Genomic DNA, 21,472 nt, shown 5'->3' on the forward strand with positions numbered 1-21,472 from the left:
GGTACAGGGTTGGCGCAGCCCTTTGCGATGGTTTTTCGATCTTGATGGCTTTTCCTTGCGCGAGGGCGTTCTTGGGGGCGTAACTGGCGCTGCTGCAGGGTCGCTGCGCCACTCTGCGCCACGTCTGCTTTTGGAGGCGAGAATCCATGAATACGCTGTGCGCGGAAATTGATTTTATCGCACGCGGCTGGCGCAGACATTCGCACGGGCACGCTGTGCGCCAGCCGCGTGCGACACTTTTGTGAGGAATTCCATGAATCGGCCTGTATATATTTACCTCTGGTTAGGAGTTCATAGGCATGGATGACTTATTCTCGGGTTTTTAGTAACGATATTACGCATCATCATGTGCTACATGAATTCAAATGATATGTATTTAACAAAGTACACATCTATTGATTTAGTAAGTTACGTTTTATGTGTGGGCGCGTTAAGCTAATTTACCAGTGTGTAGCCATAATTGACGCGCGGCGGATGGCTCTGCTCGTTAGCAGAATGACGCCGTAGTGAAGCAGTGAGCATCGGCTGATGCTTTTGGTTGCCAAGTGAAACAGTAGTTCACTTCTGGTCAGGTGACTAGTCACATGACTGTCACGTTGCATGGCAACCATTCCCGTTACTGGGAGTAACTTTCCATGAGTGTTACTGACTGATTGAAGAATCTAATGAGATATTGGAATTTAGTGATATACGCTTCTCAGGTTATGAGACGCGGTTTGACATAGAAGCGCACAGACAACATGTGAGATAGTGATCTGCACGGATAACGTGTCCAAATATTGAACTTGGAGTTGGTATTTGTAACAAGGACGAGAAAGTCATTTCAACTAGCATAAAAAATCAGATCTATATACTATGCTGGATCTGGGTGAAAAGATGGGGCTACGTGTTTGAAATTGTGCATGTAAAAAACACACCAACTTATGTTATGATGTAATAACAGTCCATTTGGTAGTATTAAAGATTCCAAAAAATGTTTCCAAAAACAACAAGAAAGCTTAATATGTTGGCCAGTAATGCAATGTAGTTAAGATAAGTGCACAGAGGGATCATGTGGACATTCAAATGTAGTCTAAAACCACTTTTTTTTAATAATATAACGGCTTATATGTTAACAGATTCATAGGGAGACATTGAGCTCATGTTCCTGGTTGAGTCTGAGTAGAAGACAACGTAATTGACACATCATACGTGCTTCCTGTTGTCACCGTCTCAGTTGTCTATCGCCACCTCTCACATGTGGTTTAATCTGTTGTAAGCCGATAAATCTAATGTCCTTTCGATGGTCCGACTGATGGTGAGTTTGCCAGTGCATGGCAAAGGATAATTTCGGCTCTTGGCTGTTAAGGTTGGAAAAGTGTTCACGAATCCTGACTCGCAATTCACGGACGGTACTGCCTACATATATTTTCTTGCACACGCATTAGATACCATAAATTACATATTTGGAACGACAAATGATGAAATTCTTCATTTTAACTTGTAACCCCCCGTGGCATTTAAAAACCTTTGTAGGAGATGGGGCATATTGACTAAAGTTACAAGAACCACATTTGTGGAACCCAACTGGTTCAGTAGTTGAGGATAACAATCCGTCTGTCTAATGGGGTCAGGTCTCAGGAAAGCGGGGCTGAGTAGATTTCTCAAAGTGGGTGCTTTAGTAAATATAATATTTGGTCGTTCTGAAATGTATGGAGCCAAATCTGAGTCTAAAAGTAATATATGTCAATATTTTTGTAAAATATGGTATATAAACTTACAGTCTCGTGAATACTTGGTGATAAAATTCACATTTGCTGGATATACTTGATTATCCTTTTGTTTTGTCGTAGATTTAAGCAAATTGGATCTTTCAACTGATTCCAGGGCTTTGGAAGCTTTGAGAGACCTGAAGGTGTACTTGCCCCACCACCTTAAAGAGTTTCAGGACTACAGGGTAGGATAAGGCTTTAAGGTTAACCACGCCAAGTCAGAAGCCATGGACCTGAATATTTCTTCATAGATGTCCCAGAGGCTTCGAGTATTGGCTCCCATGAAACAGATGGATAGGTTTATAAGATACGTAGGGGCCAATATCACAAGGAACTAGGCTCGCTATAAAAAAAACTATATTACCCGCAACTGTTTGCAACCGTCATGGCAGATCTGTCAAGATGTAAAAAGTTCTCACCTTAACGGAGGGGCAGAACGAACTCTGCTTAGATGGTGGTACTCCCAGACTGCTCGTCTCCTTTCCAAGATACTGATCATAGTTTTAAGAAAATAACTACTCAAGTTGCAGAAAGACAGTAACTTTTTATAGTGTGGAAGAAGGGGAAAATCTCGAGGCAGTTTATGGGGTTGCCTAGGTTTCCCAGATTTCCTAGTGCATTTTCAAGCTGTGCAACTGTGAATTATGGGAGGATGGTGTAATGCAGAAGAGAAGCAGTGGTGGAGCATGACAAGGTCGTGGGAGGGGAGAAGTTATGGAGGTGTCTTTGGGTCCAAAGGAGTAACCGACCTGTTTCGCTATATGTGAACCCAATCACTAGATCAACATTGAAGCTAGGGGATGAGTTGGCAACAAGAGTAGGCCTCACAGGGTGGTGTATTTAGTGACATCTTTAAGGAGGGGATGGGGAAATCCTTCTTCAAGTGTAAAAAGGAATTTGAGCTGGCTGAAGCAGATGGATTTCAATATGCACAATTAAGACACTGGTGCATCCTATTATGAAAGCGGCATCGACGAGGCCGCTGCACTCATTTGAAAAGCTTAATGCCTCTAATAACACATCTAGGTGACTCATATCTAACATCTATAAAATATTAAAGAAGGCATGGGAAAATCTGTAATCAAGATATATGAAGCAGTGGAGGGTGACATCAAGAGGGAATTGACACCCCAAGAATAGGAAAGGATTTGGGAGGGCCAAGAAAATCCTCACGATGTGTACAATTTAGGGAGGTCCAAAATAGGTTCATATATAGGAGCTATATGACTCCACAAACATGTTTCCATGTCTCAGGAGTGCATTACGTGGAATGTTGAAGGTGATGCAGTTAGTTAGGCGCAAATATATATATATATATGTGCTAGGAGTGCTCAAACATTCGGAAGTACAACGAAGGAGGTTACCAAGACAATCTCTGACATTATTGTCCTTCACATATCATGTGACCTGGGGGTGATCATTCTAAGTTTGTTCCCAAGGAGTGGTTCAGATTGAAAAAGCTCAGTTAAAAACAATATGGCCACCTTGCTTTTAGCAGCCAACCTGGTGGTGGGAGCTTGCAGGAGCAAGGTGGAGCCACCTAGGATAGAACAATGATGGCAGAAGGTGTGGCTGATATTAGCCATGGAGAGATGAACTGGAGACATTAGCGACACACCGGGAGGTTTTGGGGAGAAGTGGGAACCGCAGCTGACCAACCTAAATGTTGATTACAGGAACACGTTTTGCCCAGTGAGACTTCGGGCACTATATTTGTTTAAAAAAAGATTTGTAGGTGATCAGTCTGACCTCAATATGCTGGAAAATTAGTAGGGATTAGAGGCGCATGGACCTGGCCATGCAAATAAGAACAGACATCGGAATATACATTTGTTGATAAAATACATGGGGACTTGTCATATTAGTCTTGAATGGGGGTTGCTAAATATTGGGCCTCATTACGACCCTATCGCTAATGGGTTAACGGCGCCGTAAAAGGCTGCAGCGCCGTTAACCCATTAGTGCCTGATTACGAGGTCCCTTTGCGGGACCCGACCTTAATGGCTGGTCTACACCAGCCGTTAAAGTAGGGACCCGCAAAGAGACCTTGGTGCTAAGTACGGTACTGCAATTTGCATTACCCTTGTAATGGGGTGGTAATTCCCCGGTGGAGTCGGTAAGTTACCGGCATGGACCATGGTGCTATTAGCACCATGGTTTTCCGCCTGGGTCGTAATGAGGCCCATTGTATAAGAATTTTTATTATCCTATAAAATGAAGAAATTGCTTTGGATTTAAAAAAATACTTTCTGTTCAGAGTTTTGCAAAATCCCTGTAATGGTGAATTTTCTGTTTCAAAACTGTCTTGCGACCACTGAAAAATGTATTAGCTTTCATACTGTGGATTAATGAGTCCATTACTAACTGGAGTACCAGCAGTATCAAAGTGAACAGTCTATTTGATTAAAAAGAAATACTGCTATAGCAGAAGTGTTTGTTCAGTCAGCCTCTTTAAGTGAAATCAAGCAATTGAGCAATTACCTTATCTTCTTCAAGCCTTTGCTTCCGTTTTTCGTCTACAGCAGCCCGCCTCCTTTCCTCCTTGACCCGTTGTTCTTCTAGTTTTTTCTTGCGTTCTTCTAAGTGTTTTTCATAATGCTGACGTGCTTTTTCTTCTTTTTCTAACCAATATGATTCTCTTGCAGCTATAAAATCAAAAAACAATTAGCCTGATGCTATGTCACTTTACCCTATATAATTTCTTGAAATTCAATTGTTAAAACATGGTGCTTACTGTTGACTTCACAATCATGAAAATGTATTTTAAGTTAGTTTGTGTATTTCACATTTAATACATTTCAATGTTTTAATATCATTGCTGCATCAATCACAAATTCTGGTACATATTAAAACAAATATTCCAAGACAATGGGCCTCATTATAACCCTGGCGGTAGCCGTGCCTGTTTTACGAGGGAGTTGCATTTTTTCCGGCACCCGTAAATGAGGAATTACCAGGTAATTTTGACATTGCCGGATGCCGGTGCCTGTCAGTCTCAGCCCCATAAGGCTCAATGGGAATGGGGACGTCGGATGCACCGGCACCGTTTATAACGGTGCCGGTGCATCCGACATGCTGTGCTTGCTGGTGCCTTTCTGCCCACAAGGTCCAAGGCACCCGCGAGCACAGCTCGTGGTATGGCAGTCCGGGAACTATGGTACCGGCATGCTTACTGGTACCGTAGCTCCCGGACCGCCATGCTTATAATGAGGCCCAATGGCTCCTAACACTGTGGCAGCACCATCCACAAACAATACAGGGATATTCAAATGTTTACATTTTCACCTTGAATGGGGTTGACCTTCCTGTTATCCTTACAAGGTATCTAACACACAAAACAGGAACAGGTAAAGATTAGGTTATGTGAGTAATTCAATATCCAACCATTAATGTGTTACCTAACAACTTGCCGTAAGAAGAACACCCTTTCCCTTCATGATGTTGCTTGCCCTAGAAAGCGCTGTGGTAAAACCTGTCTAATAAGGATAGGGAGAAGGAAACTAACCCTAATACTACAATGAGACTATAAAACCGTATAGCAGTTGGCTACACCCAGAATCTAAAATACTTGTAATGGAGTTGAAAGTTGCTCCAATACTGTGTCCACCAGATGGTCAGGCAGTTCATGTGGAACTGTATTTCTTAAGAACAATTTATTTGCCATTCATGAAGTATGCTTGATCCATTTGTGGATTTCTACATATAAAACCTTTTGTTGGAAAGGGGACAGCTAGACAGTCGGCCCTTCGAAGTAAAAAAATGAAGACTTGACAATAGTGCGTGTCTATCTTGTAATGTTGATTATAGTAGACATCAATTGTCGAGCTCCTATGTTTTCAAGATCAGAGGATCGAGAATTTATTCTTGCAACATTATGGTAGATATTATTGCATGTTGGTCTCCTGATTATTCGGAGAACAGCAGTTTTTTAGTGGTTTCTCTCTGTGTCTCTCTTAGATCAGAGGCATCTAAAAGAGGCTGGTCGACCGGTTTTGATGACATATTTTCATGCGCCGCCATCTTCAGGACCAATGTTTTTAAGCTGCACAACTCAGTCAAATTGTCCGTCCAATATGGTACCTGGTCCAGCGTACTCCATGGGACAAAGAAAGTCAGAGTGACTTCTCAAGGATCCGTTGATGTATCCTTGAGAAGTCACTCTGACTTTCGTTGTCCTACAGAGTACGCTGTTCTCCGAATAATCAGGAGACCAACATTTGGGATGTCATCTTTGATGTCATGGGTGTTAGTGTTAGCAGAGCTCAGTGCTGGCGCGAGTTATGGTTGCTTAGCTTACCATAACTGGAGAATTTGTGGGGTGTTTCAGTTTGACCTGTAACCATAACGTCCCTTTAACAACGTTTTTTGTTAGAGTATATATATATATATATATATATATATATATATATATATATATATATATATATATATATATATATATATATATGTGCTTCCCACAACAGTGATATATTGCATTCGCTCACACAGCATGCTGTGCACTATGGAGGGTGCAATGAGGCCTGTTAAGGTTCACCATAGATGAGGGATCAAAATTATTATTCATCCAAGGCCGTCTCCTCACCATAGAAGCTACCCACAATGGAAGATAATCTCTACATGAATGAACAAAAGATTATACGCTCTCTGATTGGCTAAAAGCAAGAATTTACTTTGCTAAAAATGCCTATAGATACACTTGTAAAACTCACCAGTCACTTTTTGATATTAAAAATGGAGCTGAAATTCGTATGTTCTGGTATCTCATTCTTTCTAAGTATTAAATTTCAAGCCCCCATCTGCAATAATGATGATAGTGGGGATTTAGAACTAAAGTTAAATTATCACTCGGTTCCAAAATCCTTAGTCAACTGTTGCTGTGCCCAGTCCATATGGTCTCACCTAATGAAAGAGCAACTCCATCAAAGCAGGGATGCCCTGTAAGGGTTCAGCCTGCCGGCGTCCGTGTGCGCCATTTTGTTTTTGCATTTTTATTTGTCGCGGCAGTTGTGACACGCTGATGACGCATGACGTCCATAACGCCCCTGCAGGAAGTAAACAGACACCAAAATGTGGATATGTGTAGCCTTCCCTGCGCACCTGAAAAAAACCATGTGTATGCCCTATTATTGTTTATCACATCCCTCGTCACGAGTTAAAAATTTGTGACGTCAATAGTGTGACTGCAGACAAATGCGTAGGGACCTGTGTTGCCATCTCCACGCACTTGATTGCATCTTCCCACGGCTGATTGTATCTTCAAATATTTAGCACTGATTTATAGTACTTGAACCATTTGAAGGCTGTGTCTGGGTCCTGGGACTAATTCATATTAGTGACTATTATTTGAACAGTAAGATGTTCAATTCCTAAATTCACCAAATCTTACTAGTTAGTGTCAATTACCAATTCACAGCCTGTTACTCTGCAGTCCAGCCCGGTGACTGCACTTTTACAGCAAATATCAAAACAGTTGTACCTCGCCCCCACATATATGTTGTGAGAAACCAGAGGGTGTCTCACAATCTAGGCCCCAGAGATCTGTCATTCAGGTGGCCAGAACACAGCCATCACTTTTGGATCCAGTTCCTGGGGGTGGACCAGTGCCGGAGGATCACCTGGATGGGGGATCTTTGGGGAGTGGATGTGGGACACCTAATGGTGAGACGCGGTATCCCCACCCATTTACAACCTTTACTCCCTCTTTCCCGATCAAGTACATGAGCTTTGTAACCCCCCCTTCCCTGCACGCACACATCTATTACCTTTACACGCTGGGGAAAGACAGACTCGAATATGTCCTGGTGCCGTGGTCAGGCAGAGTCAGGCAATTGCCTGGAACAACTCACACCTGACTCCCCTTGGCCTTACCCACCTGGATAAAAGGCGAAGCACAGGAACACACTTCGAGCAAGGCAAGGGACGGCACAGAGCACATGAAGGAGCAGCCTACTCCAGACCACAGCTGAATCGAGGAAACCAGACGGAAAGTCGTGGAACGAAACCAAGGAGGGTGATGGCCATGGGCCATTTGACAAATAATCGCTGGGCTGTTGAACTCGGAAGCACCGCGTGAGGCAGAGAAGTGCAGCCAGAGAATCCTGTAATGCATGTCCGAGATGCTAGGCGCCCTCCAGCCTGATTAGTCGAGTCAGGGGAGAAGTGCAGCTGCTGTGGTATCACCCTTGACTGCAAGATCAAAGCCGTGAGCCGATGCTTGTATACAGCCAGTTAGTTGAAGGCAACTGTGTGAAACCAGGCTGCATATGAACGAAAGTTACGGGAGGCAACAAAGTGTCCTGTGAAGTCAAATGGAAAAGGCGTTTGATGAAAGACGTGAATGAAAATGGAAAGCCGATAATTGGTTTCTGAACTTTGAGAAGTGAGCGCATGATACTAAGTAACAGAGTGGTCCGGCACTGCGTGGGTGCCCAATCGAAATGTCTGCCTGAATGTATCCCGCTAACAGAACTTATGAAATATGAATATGATTTATGAAAAAGAGAATCGAAGTGGTCCTACAAGAGTTTAAGTCAAATCCTTTGACCAACTGAAAGTCTTCAGTCTGCAGTGAACTGTGAAAGAAATAGAAGAAATAGGAGTCTGAGCTCGACGGAGGGGGGACTCAAGGTGAAAGTGGTGTGTCATACAGATGCCTGAGACGGAGAGAGGCCTATGATCAATTGTAAAGTGAAAAGGGAGTCTGAGCCCGGTCGAGGGGGACTCCAGGTGGAAGTTAAAGACTTTTGTTGTTTAAAAAGTAAACTACGAGGAAAGGAAATTTGAACAATCTTTGTTGAACTTTGGTCCTGCAAGGGAGAAGCCTTCCTTGATTGAGCAAGGAACTTTTGATTGCAGAGAGCTTATATATGAACGGGAACCATGACCTTGTGCTTCGACAAACTGAAGTGTGTTCCAACACCAAGTGTGTCAACTTGTCCCATGGTAAAAATGTGGAGAAGGGGAACCAACCATCCAGTCATCCTGACATCCTGACATATTGTTTCATGACACACTTTTTGTTATCTACATCATTTCCCACACTGTTTATCATTTAGAAGTAGGGATTGGCAATCGTTTGTTTTAGTATAGGCCTTTTTATTTTGACAAAGACACTACGTTATCTTTATTTTGATGGTCATAGCTTGCTGCCATCCTTAGATTTCGGTTTAGATAGGCGTTTTTCCAACTCCCCTGAAGTTCAATAAACACCCTTGAACTGTGATCACTTGTGTCTGGCTTACTGATTGATACCATGCCTTCATTACAATGTTAATTAGCAAGCATTGTCATAGAGCGTTGCAACATCAATCCTCTAATACGTCACTGCGTTCTGTCTCTAGAAGCAAAATAGATATATAAAGTGTCTATAAGGTGTCTGATTAAAACCCATTTGCTATTATTCAATGTAACAGCGTGCGTCATCCTGTGCGTTCAATACACTCATATAACTTTACAATCTTGAGTCGTTATATCAATACCATATGCAACATCACATTCCTGTATTAGCATTTGATTCTATGCGGATTCCATTGTCTGCTTTTAAAAAGTAATTACAGGCAGTCACAAGTGTGGGCACCATAAGGTATGCAGCACTATTATCAAATTACCAAATGGAAACAATGAAAGAATTCAGGAATGTATTAACTGCAACACCACATATGTAATATATGGAATACAATTCCTATGTGGAAAATAGTATATAGGCAGTACTATCCGAAAACTTAAGATAAGGATAATGGAACACCTAAGGAACATTTGAGTTAGAGACGTCCGAAAACAACTGGCAGCTCATTTCAATGAAGAGCATCTAAATTGCAATTCACAAGATCTTAAATACAAAGGTCTGGAGAAGGTGGACAAACACCCAAGAGGAGGCATCAGGGAGCAACTCCTCAGCAAAGAGGCAAGATGGATCAGCATTATGGACACCTGCTTCTCGGGCCTCAAAGACCATGAACTGCACAATTTTCTATCTTGATTAGACCATGTTCCCACAACCTGAGCGTCTATTTTAAATACAACATCGATATGAACATAACTTCAATCAAGTTTGCTGCACAGAAAAAAAATATCTGTCCTAAAAATTGACTGCAAATATACCTTTTCCATTTAATATTTACTATAACCTTTAGTACAAGTCAAGTAGACATACTAACTGGTATGCGCTTAATTCAAACGTCTCATCAATTACTGAGGAATGGGCAGATCCTGCCTTTAACCCTTAGGACAAGGCCATCATAGTTCACTTTCTGTATCCTTTAAGTATGAACTCCTGTTAACAAGCACTTTTGAAGTATGGAGTCACGGAACATTGGTGCTGACAACATCGCGCAGGACATGTATGCACAATGGCGTAACACGCTTTGACATTGAAAATAGAGGCCATTTTGGAAGCCCGCATCCCACAGGATCGGCGTTCGTAAAACTAAATAATAGAACAAGAATCCAGCTTCACTTTAGGTGAGTGGAACAAGATCGTTTTTTCTATCTATAGCAGTAGAGACACCATATGTGGTTCCCTTTGTAGTCAATGTACTAGATTTCTGCTGATCAGAGCATCAACATAGTCCCTAAATAAATTACTTAGTAACAACTACCCACCCAGTAACAACTACCCACCCACTTTGTCTCTTTAACTAATGTGGATTTATAACCGACAAGGAGAACCCTCAAAACTAAATATCCAGAGACACTTGGCACACAACTTGAATGGGTGAGTTGGCTCATAATAATCAGAATTGTATCAGACATCGCAGGTTATTAAAAACACAGCAATGTACAAACAATCTCCTATTTTCACGACTTTAATTACAGATACAATGCATTGAGCTACACTAAACAAGGGAAACCTTCATCTGCAAACAAATGTGTTATCCCTCCTGATGAGCCATGGATTAAATGGTGAAACAAGTGTCGAGTAATTGGTTTAAAACGCTTTATTCAGGAGGAATCAGAATAAGACGCTTTATTCACAGGAATATGAATAAGAGGAATCCCAATTAGGAATAACTTATCAAACAAGGCCTCTATGGGGCTCATTACAGGTCCGGCGGTAACCGTACTGGTGCTACCAGTGGGATGTCGCCGGAACTGTAAATATTTACCGGCGCCTGACTTCCCGGTGCCACCAGCGGCCAGGAAAGTCAGGTACCGGTAAAATGTTGTTCCCCATTCCCAAGCACCAGCACTGTTGTTAACGGTGCCCGTGCTTCCATGATGGTTCTGCCTACTGCAGCCGCGATGCCTTGCAGGGCCAGACCTGTCTGGCCTGGCAGCTACGGCAGGCAGACCTGCAGTATGCCAGTCCGGGAACAACAGTGCCAGTAAGCTTACCGGCACCCTTGTTTCCGGACCGGCAGGGTCAGCACAATGTATCAATGCAATTTGAAACATTAACTTTTATAAATGCAAGTTGGAACATGGCCTAATAAGGACTCAACATCCAAACAATTTAAGCTAAATATGAGAGCACGTTTTATCAATTCTTTTTTTTGGAATAATCAACAAATCTCTTATTATATAAGCGTGCGAGTGGTTTAAATTGTGGGAACACCATACGGGGAGCCATCTCTCCAACTGACCCAAGTTAAGATTCTTTTAGATTGACGTAGAAAGCAGACCCCATCATTTCTCAAATGCATCAGTTTACTGGGGAGACACAATAAAGGGGCTGCACTAGCAATAGCCAGATCACTAGAAGGCACTAATTTGGAGACTTAGCGTCAAACGGTCTGATTTATGTCTGCATATTTCGCGATGTTCATTTCTTAGCCTGAATTCCCAGGGCCTGGGGGATCCGAGAGTGTGTTACCATCTTTAACTTGTCACTCCTGAGGAACTTGTTCAGGCGTCTCAGGCCCAAGATGGGTCGCAGACCTCCGTCCTTTTTGGGAACAAAAAGTAAAGGAAGTACCACCCGCTGTTTGTCTCCTTTAATGGTACCAGTTTTATGGCACCATTCTCCAGAAGAGAGGAAACCTCTTTCAGGAGCAGTGGATCTGGAACAGGTGGGGATCTGGGAGGAGGGGGCAGTCTGGTGGGCTCTACAAAAAGGACAGGCAGTACCCCTGAGAAACCACCTGCTATGCCCATGAATCTGTGGTAGTGCTGCACCATTCCGGAAAATGGTGTGACAAAGTGGAATGGCACAAGTGCTCAGAGAGGTTTTGCAGAAGGGGACGCACTGGAGGAGCACAGACGCAGAGGTGGACTGTGTTGTTCTAGCACCTCCACCTCTCGCAGATCTAGAGAATCTTCTCTAACCTTGACAACCATGCCCTTGCTTTATCTTTCTGCCACAGCCTTAATACCGAAGGGGGCTTGCCCTTTCACTGTGAGGAAGCCTGGGCAGGCTGCCTTACCGCAGCCCCTAAGGACTTTGCTGCGGCCTTGGCGACCTGCAACTTCGCCAGGCAATCTTGTGCTTTTGGTCCAAACAAATATAAGCCATCGAAAGGCATATTGAGGAGTTTTGCCTGAACATCCTGTGCAAAGCCCAATTTCCGTAACCAGGCGCTGCTGTCCTGGAAGGCAGACAAAGTCCCTTCTTGACTTGGGAAGGAATCTCAACACAGAGGTCTTTCGAAGTAGAATCCGGTGGAGCTGATAAAATGTCAAGAATACAGCAGCCGACAAGGACGTTGGTGGCGTCAACAGCAGTCCAATTCTTGTTGAGGCTTTCACTGCTCCCGGGCTCTTGGGCCACAAGGAGGTATGTGAACCGAGACCCTTCTGGCTTTTTCGGGCGAGGTGGGCTCAACATTCTTCACGGAGGAAGCAGAAACAGGCAGACCAGCTTTTATGGATGACCTGCATCATTTTAACCCGACATCCTTCCCAGTTTTCCACCAAAGCAGTTTGAGGGAAAACATACCTGCCTATCTGGTGACAAGTCTGGACAAGTGCCTCTACCTACTCTTCTTCTTGGTTGAGGAAGAATATGGATGCCAGGAGTGGCTCCTCGATTGGGACCTCTTATGGTGCTTTTTGACGGTTTCTTCTCCCATTCTGGAGATTTCCTGACCGCTGAGCCTTTGCCCTCGTCACATTTTACCTCCGACAGCGTCAAAATAGGCGACTGAAATTGAAAGACCTAGGGTCAATTTGAGGCTCCCTCCTTCATATTTTGACATGAACCACAATTTGCCATGCCATGGTCGTCAACAAGGCGCCACAGACTAATTCTTTGTGGAGGGCTTCGGAGTCGACATTGTCAAAGAAAAAAAGAATTCCAAATGGTTTCAAATAAATGTTTAAAGTGCGTCCGAAAAAATATTCTCTAAGGCATCAGACCATTCCCAAGTACGGTGCTGGGCATGCAGAAAAAAAGAACTGAGGTCACGGGGAGCTGCCTGCGCTATTTGCACCAATGTCTACGTCTGGCTCCAAAGCCAACAGCTCGAGATTCCTTGACGCTGGGCTGCATATCACCCCCTGCAGGGACAAGTTTCAGAGAGTTCTGCAGAGCAAGAAATGATATTTAAGATGAGGAATCTGTGGGTGGACAATTCCATTATAAACATACTACTTCTAAATCAAGTGGGTAAAGTCATACTTGGTAGCACATGTTTATTACACCAGAAGCACACTTACAGCTGCAATTAAGTTATGAACTCTCAGAAGACTGCTTAGAAATAACACTGAAAAGCCCCCTACCGACAATGTTTTATGTACATGCTTGATAAAGCTAGCAAAAATAAAGATATATACCAGGAGGATGTGTTTTGGGCAGGTAGTGGGTGGGAATGACCATTGGCAGTCAATTGGGATAAATAACCAAACACCCACAAGCTGTGTGTCCATTTCCACATCCCTTCTGCCTCTTATCTGTACTTCCTGGCAATGGTTTTGTCTTATAGGTGGTGCCTGAGTCACCCAATAGCCACAACTAAAAGGGACTTTGCAAGAAGGAGACCTGATTACACTAATTTGTAGGGGCCCTTGCCTCACTTGAATCAAAACAGTGGTGAGCAACAAACGCATGGAATGACCACCAATTAGGGGTGCACATTTCAGATCTGGAAATCTTTCTTTCGAGGGCTGCTTTCACTGCCTTCTCCTTTTCAGAATGTGCAGCAGGTTTTAACAAATAGAGCTAGCAACCTTCTGTTAACAAAGGTAATGCAGGAAACGATCCACTTGGCAAATGACTGTTTGGTATTGAGGGGCACAGCTCTACCTGCTCCGTAAAGGAGTTGGTTGTACTAAAATTGAGGTTGTAGAAACATTAAGACATGTATACATTGCATGCACTGCTTTGAAAGATTTGTTAACGATTTGAATGACATTTTCTTAATACAGATGCATTTTGGATAAGATTAGTGGTCATCAAATTGCAATTGTAAATGCTATTGTAGTCTTTTGAAATCCAATCATGAAACTAATACAAAGATTGTAAAGTTGCAAAATGTTTCTATACTGCATCGAATGGGAGTAAGGTCTTAATTGCATAAACCAATTCACTAAATAAATAAATTAAAGAGTTGCTTGGACTTTCCAATGTTTTTAGCACTCTCCAGATACCTCAGAGCCATCTTCACTTTGAGAGTGTGGCGAGTAATGAAACGGGTTGGGTAATTTGAAAATTTGAACCCACTTATGGAAGAAAAGGGGTGTGTGTTCTCAGAGTCGCTCTATTATTGTGTAAAAACACTTAAGGCTGAATAATGCAGGTCTATATCTTGCAAACCCTTTATGCTGATAGTGTGTCCACTGCAAAGGTTATCTTCCAATAAAGGTGTGGTTACTGATTTGGGCATCTGTTCAAAGAGTGGAGCCATCCGTTTTGCTACTGCGTTTAGGTATCATGGAGAAAAGCAGCAGAGGTCAAACTTGCTCAAGCTCTCAGAAATATCTGGTCACCAAGAATTTCCTGAAAAAAACATTTCCTGCAAGCAGCGATAGGTGCAAGATGTGCCTTTATAGATAAAAACTGCAAGCTAGATTTTGGCAGATAAAGATTCTGCCTCTTCATACATCATGACACCACAGGTAGTATTGCCAATTTAGTGAAAGATGATCCAGGGAAGGTCTTCTTGCATCGCTCAGAACCTCCATGCAGTGTGGGGGGAGGATCAGATGGCCGTAGTGGAGATACTCAGGTGCCAGATGGTCAGGCACAGAGACTGTAGGTTGTTCAATACACAGCAGTACACCACAGTAAGAAACACTTGTCTGCATAGCAATCTCTGACAAGGTTGTATTGACAGATAAAACATTTCTGAACTGGTGTGATGCACTTGTGGTATTAGATCGATGTTGCCTATTGTCACAACTTGTGGATGAACTACAGGAGCGAGGGAATTAAATGGTGAAACAACACTTACTAATTCCTCAAAAGGGCAATGCCCTTGGACCTCAATTGTGGGTAAATGCAAGCAAAGTCTTGGCATTCTGTTTTATCTGTTGATGCAGAGGGTCCCATTCTGGCTTTCTCCACTGTGAAAAGATGCTGTTTAAGACCAGGCTGTTTAAGACCCACTTGTGAGCCTCGATCAAGGATCTACTCAAGATGTCAGAAGTGGACAGCATTTGCTATGTGAAAAATGCAGGACACCATAGAGCCTAGTCAAAGGATGTGGAACAGTTTTACAATGAGGCAACATTCTTTCTTCCTTTTGTATTTAAGACAGTTCCTAAGAAGCGGACTAACCAGATCAGTGTTGGATTGATTAGACCTGTAGACGCAAGCTGGAAAGCTGTGGTGTTTCAGGATCTGCCATGTGTTCTGGTGGGAATTCCCTTTGATTAGCCGATCAATGAGGTAAGGGTAAACGAAAAACGTTGCGAAGACTCTCGAACGGGGCCGCAGACCTAAAGGGTGGACTTTACATTATGTGATGTTACATTAGTTACCCCTCCTGCTGGACTTCGTGGGGGTCAGGCTGTTAGGAAAGATTTCGTAATTGTAGGGAATTTTCCTTCCATGTGGCAACCCCTAAACTTTTTGCTGTTGTTTTCACCTTGTTCTTGACTTTGCCAGAGAAGTGCAGCCTTCTGCCGCACTCCTCTGGGCTTTCGCTCCTTTCTTACGGGGAAACTGACATGCCCTTACGACAGTCAGTACCGGGGAACGCTGTTTCCCGTAGTTTCCTTTATCATGTTGCGGCTTTAGTGCAGCATGACACAAGAGGGCACTGTAAGCTAAGTTACAGCTCTCTTGGGTCTCTAGCCTTCTACAGGCCCTAGATACTCTTTTAGGATGGTATTTGATCGGTGCAAGTCATTCAGGGACTGGAATGGTGGCAGCGATCGTTATGTTTATTTTGAGCTCCTTTTGGCGTTCTGAGCACGTTTTTCGCACTGAACCCAAAATGGTGGCCTGGCTCCCAAAATGGCCAGACCACGAGGCTCCTTTGTCCTGTCCACTGACCGTCTTGCTCCCTTCACCTTCTCCAGGTCGGGCGACCCGGGGCCTTCCTTATTTGGGCATGTACTTTCCCGCGAAACGTGGTTGCTTTCGCGGGCTTCTACATGTCGTTTGTGTGCCTCCAGGGTGTGGGCTGGGATGTCTGGTCCCAATACACATCCTGGGTGCCAGAGAGTCTGGGGTGGTGTGAATGCCTGGGACCACCGTGGTCCGTGATTGGTCCACGTATGGTATGTGTGTTGATGAGCGGATCTCCCATTGGCTCCCCTCCGTTTTGGCGCGAAGGGAACCGTGGATAAGAGGGAGCTGGAAACACCACTACCATGTCGATCTCCTGAGTTCTCACGAACGAAGGAATACAGGAGCCAAGTATCCTGCAACCCAGAGGCTGGACCGAGGAATCGCTGGTGACCCGCTGAAGGAATCCTCCTTTGCACTGCTGTCGTCCTGTGAAGCCCTTTCCTCCTTGGATCGAACCAGAAGGCCTGTACTGGTGCTTCGACCTTTGGAATAGCAGGAACAGCTATTCCCGGCGACTTCATCATCTCCTGCCAAGTAAGCCTTCGGAAGTGTCTCTGGGCCATCCAGTTGACTGACCAGCTTACAAGGGAGTCCTGCTCTGTAACTGCCGCCAGGTTGTGTTGTATTTCGAGTCCTTGTCACTCTCCCACGCTTCATACACTTGGCGTTCCCAAGTCTGAAGGGAGGAGTGTACATTTGGCTTGAATACACACGGCCGCTCCGTTGTCCTGCTGCGGCAACAAAACTGTGCTGGTTTCGTCGATTGGGACGTCTTTTTGCTCTACACGACTACGAGGCGTTCCCTGCTCTTCTGAACCTGCCAGCTGCTGAAACTAACGTGGAGAAGCCTGGGTCTGCTTGCTTCGGGGACCGGTGAGTAGTTTAGCTAGGATCTGGTCGCCCTCCTGCAGTATCCCATTGCTTCTCCCTGCTGTGTAAAAACAGCACCCTTTTGCCGTACTCGCGCTCTGCTTCTGCCCGCTGTGGAGGCTGCGCTTGAGTTGCGGAACCCGTTCTCCTTCTGCTGTGCACTAACCCAAACTGCCTGACTTCCTCCGAAGAGCTTCCCCTTTTGCCCGTTGGCACCGGCGTGGCAGGTACTTTGAGCACAAGGCTCCACTCTTCGCAGGGCTCGGACTTCCATCTAGTTAGGTGCCTCTGAAGGCGAACTGAGTCTAAAGCGTTATCGCACTGCCTGTGTTCCTTTCCTTTCAGGTGGACTACATATTTCGTGCTTTAAACGCTTGCGACTGTGTATTTGTATATATATTGTGTTGATATGGTATGTGTTGGTTTAGTATTGTGATATTGTGATTTTCTCGCTACGGTCATTGTTTTAAAGGCCTTAAAATAAATGTGTATCTATTTTTGATATAACAACTGTTTGGAGTAGTTTGTAAGCGCTCTTGCTTTGTGTGCTCATTGCGGGCTTTCAGTCACCCTCACCCCTCTTGAGACCTAGTCTTGACCGCCGCGATCGCTACCTTGATTGGTCTGGCACTACTTTAAAGACAGTGTGCTGATCAATGGAGTGGATACTCCAGCTCTTAGGGATAGTGGGTGCAGTCGAACTGTAGTGGATTCTACCTTGGTAGACTCAAAGGAAGTTGCCAGAGCTACTCTGATGCCCACTAAGTTGGCTGACGGCCCCCTCCGTATGTTTCCCGTGATCCCTGTAAATCTTACTTTAAATGGTACAGCAGTCAGGATTCCAGTGAGCATTCAGAGAAACGTCCCGGGAAAGGTCTTGTTAGGTAATGATCTCAGAGCTTTAGGGCTCGTAGGAGACACTGCCGAAAGACCCTACACACGGTCTCAAGCACGGCAGCATTGGCCAAGCCCAATACGCCGCCCCAGCCAAAGGGGAAACCCAAGCCGAAAGGAGTCTACAAGTCAAGACGAGGGAAAGAGAATATTCCCCCGAGCTCGCCTACCACTGCGGTGGAGGAAGTTGGTCAATCGCCCGGGCCTGACGAGGAGGTGGCGATGCCTGAAGTATTCGACCCCAACGATCATCCTGAACTAAAAGACTTGTTAGTTGAAGGAGGTCCTGATAGGGACGAATTCAGTAAAGGCCAACGTGAGTGCCCATCTCTGGAAGGCCTAAGGAGACAGGCCTGCTCCCAGCTTGAGGGTGAACCTCCTGGGAAGCATAGGATGTATTGGGAAGGTGGACTCCTGTATAGTGAGCCCACAGAGTCTACAGAAGGAGACCATAGGAGGTTGGTGGTTCCCCTTGCTGTTAGGCCCTTCCTCCTACAGTTGGCGCATGAAGTTCCCCTTGCTGGTCACCTTGGTATGAAGAGGACCAAGCAAAGGTTATCCATGCACTTCTACTGGCCCAAGATGGGGGTGCAAGTAGAAAGTCACTGCAGGAGTTGTGCCTCCTGCCAGTTGTCTGGTAAGGTTGGCGCGACAATCCAAGCTCCGTTGGTACCGCTCCCAGTTGTGGGGGTACCATTTGAAAGGGTAGGGATCGACATCGTTGGTCCCCTTGACCCGCAAACATCCTCGGGCAATAGGTTTATCCTGGTGCTGGTCGACCATGCAACCAGATATCCTGAGGCCATCCCATTGAAAACTAACTGCCAAGTCAGTTGCAAAAGCTTTACCCGGCATATTTACTAGGGTTGGCTTCCCTAAAGAAGTTGTGTCAGATCGTGGCAGCAACTTTATGTCGAAGTATATGCAGGCTATGTGGAAAGAATGTGGGGTCACCTACAAGTTCTCTTCTGCATACCACCCCCAGACCAATGGTCTGGTGGAACGTTTCAACAGAACGTTAAAGAGCATGATTGGGGCTCTGGAGGAGCCCCAGAGAAGAAAATGGGATCTTCTTTTACCATGCCTACTGTTTGCCTACCGAGAGGTACCACAGGAGGGTGTTGGCTTCAGCCCCTTCGAACTTCTGTTCGGTCATCCCGTACGGGTACCCTTAGCCATCGTCAAAGAGGGATGGGAGATGCCCACTCCCCCTGTTACTACCAATGTAGTTGACTATGTGCTAGGGCTCAGAAAACGGATGGTACTTCTGATGGGCTTGGCTAGTGATAAATTGAAGGCAGGGCAAGCGCTGGTGAAACATTGGTACGACCAGAAAGCTTCCCTCATCAACTTTACACCTGGTCAGCAAGTCCTGATCATGAATCCAATAAGGCCTCGAGCTTTACAGGACAAATGGTCAGGCCCTTACACAGTGGTGGAGCCCCTGGGTGAGGTGAACTATTTAGTGGACCTTGGAAGGCCTGAACAGGCTCCAAAAGTGTTCCACGTGAATAGGCTGAAGGCTTTCGTCCCAAGAGTCGAAATCGCAGCACTGCTACTGGCTTCAGATGTTGAGGAAGAGGAGTCAGAACCTCTCCCCGAACCTGTTCCAAAGCGGTCCTTCAGATAGCTCCGTTGAGGGTGTCCGAGTGGCCCCTCACCTGACTTCTGATCAGCAGGCTGAGGTGAAAAGTTTGCTTAGGCAGTTTTCCCCCCTGTTTTCACAGTCCCCTGGTTTGACACCTTGGTGCAAACATAACATTGACACAGGAGACAGTGTACCTACCAAAAGTAGGGGATACAGGATGTCAGATAAAGTACGGTCTTATATTAAGACCGAGGTCAACAAGATGTTAGACCTTGGGGTGATTGAACCCTCTAGTAGTCCTTGGTCCAGTCCTGTGGTTTTGGTTCCAAAAGCAGGCACTTCTGAATTGAGGTTATGCGTGGATTACAGGGCTCTGAATGCTGTCACACTGAGATACGTTCTACCTGGAGAAGGTAAAAAGTATTAGAAGTCCAACTTGTGTTATAGTTCCAAATGTACGCACTTAGCAAACACTCATAACACAATACCCATCCACTAGAAGAGTAAGCCCTTGTACAGGATGCCTAGGCACATTTGGCCTTTGTTGGTTTCATGAGTATAGGATAACCCACACAACAAAGACCTGTTGATGGCCTACACCTGCTAACACAGACCCTGCCAGTCCCACTCACAAACACAACCTTCCCCCTTCAGGCTGGCTCACAGGAGGAGGACAAATACACGTATCTATCTCGAGCAGATGCAGTCTGCACCAGGTTCAGTTGGTAGACAGCGCTGTGACACACAGCAATGGCATCACCATTACTAAAACGGTAAAAAGGCTCTTTCACCCTCTCTATGCTGACCCAGGGCTAATTAAGGAAAGGTTACTTACTGTAGTATTTCTAGTCCAAATCTGCCTTTCCTCCAACCTTATGGGAGTTCCCGCAGGAAAGGGACTGGAGCCCAACTACAGCAATGTGCACTTCCTTTTAAGAATTTGCATGTAGAGGGACAGCACAAGCAGGGTGCTGTCACACCCTAAACTCAGCCCTATACGCTTGGAATGCTTAGTTCCTTTGTACTTTGAGAGGACTGAAAGGACTAGCTTCATTTTAGAGGGAAGGAGGATGGGCAAAACGAGGAAATGGGACTTTGGACTAGGGGTATAGAAGTTACTTCAGTGAGTAACATTTAAATATTCCTACGCCCGTCCTCTTTCCTCGATACTTATGGGGAGAATCAAGCAATATTCTACTCTCTGTGCGGAAGGAATCCAAATTCATACAAAAATGTTACGGAAAAATGCCTAAACCAACTGAGCGTCCAAGTCTTGAGCTGCTGTCCAGGGTATAATGTAAAAGAAAGCAGACAGGGAAGCCCAGGTGCCTGCTTTGCACATGGCCTCCCAGTGGACCTGCCTCTGAAAGGCTTCTGCTTTACAATTTATCCTGGCCAAGTGTGTATGCAATCTACTAGGAGGGGGCTTGTATTGAAGCTCACAGAGTAATACAGGATACAATCCATTTTAGTATAGTAGCTTTTGCTGTCTGTTTGCCTAGATTAGTACACCCAAAGTGGCTTTCCAATGACCTATGAGGTCTAGCCATCTCAGGGCTCTACGAACATCCATGCAGTCCAAAATCACATCCACCTCTGGCTGGGGATCCTGGAAGAATATGGGCAGTGAAATGTGTTGATTCATATGCAACTCAGACCACTTTTGGTAAAAAAGAAGGATATTTTTGATGTACTACCTAAAGCATATGCAAGATAATTCATGGGCCCTAGGAAGACTTAGCCTGAAAATCACTGATCCTCCGGACTGATGTTATCGCCAACAGAAATGGTGTTGTCCACGAGATAAGCGACAATTCTACACATGTCAATGTTTCAAAAAAGGTTTATGCAACAAGGCCGTCAAGACCACATTCAAGTCCCATACTGGAATTGGTCTGCATGTGAACAAGTGACAGAGTGCCACAAAATGGTGGTTGGTGACAGGGTTGGACAGCATTATAACCCTGTCCTTGATCGATA

The 21,472-nt window shown here is 44.8% G+C and overlaps 1 protein-coding gene across 11 annotated transcripts in view; it reads right to left on the bottom strand.

The window, feature by feature from the left end:
- Positions 1 to 21,472, bottom strand: part of MAP7 (microtubule associated protein 7) — a 1,989,984-nt gene that overhangs the window by 1,406,567 nt on the left and 561,945 nt on the right. For all 11 annotated transcript variants that reach the window (XM_069606765.1, XM_069606764.1, XM_069606762.1 and 8 more), the window contains one exon: positions 4,233 to 4,396. In XM_069606765.1, coding sequence (XP_069462866.1) covers positions 4,233 to 4,396 — 164 coding nt within the window. The remainder of the gene's footprint in view (positions 1 to 4,232; positions 4,397 to 21,472) is intronic.

Source organism: Ambystoma mexicanum, chromosome 4p, assembly GCF_040938575.1.
Source record: "Ambystoma mexicanum isolate Mex_15411 chromosome 4p, UKY_AmexF1_1, whole genome shotgun sequence".
NCBI classification, from domain to species: domain Eukaryota; kingdom Metazoa; phylum Chordata; class Amphibia; order Caudata; family Ambystomatidae; genus Ambystoma; species Ambystoma mexicanum.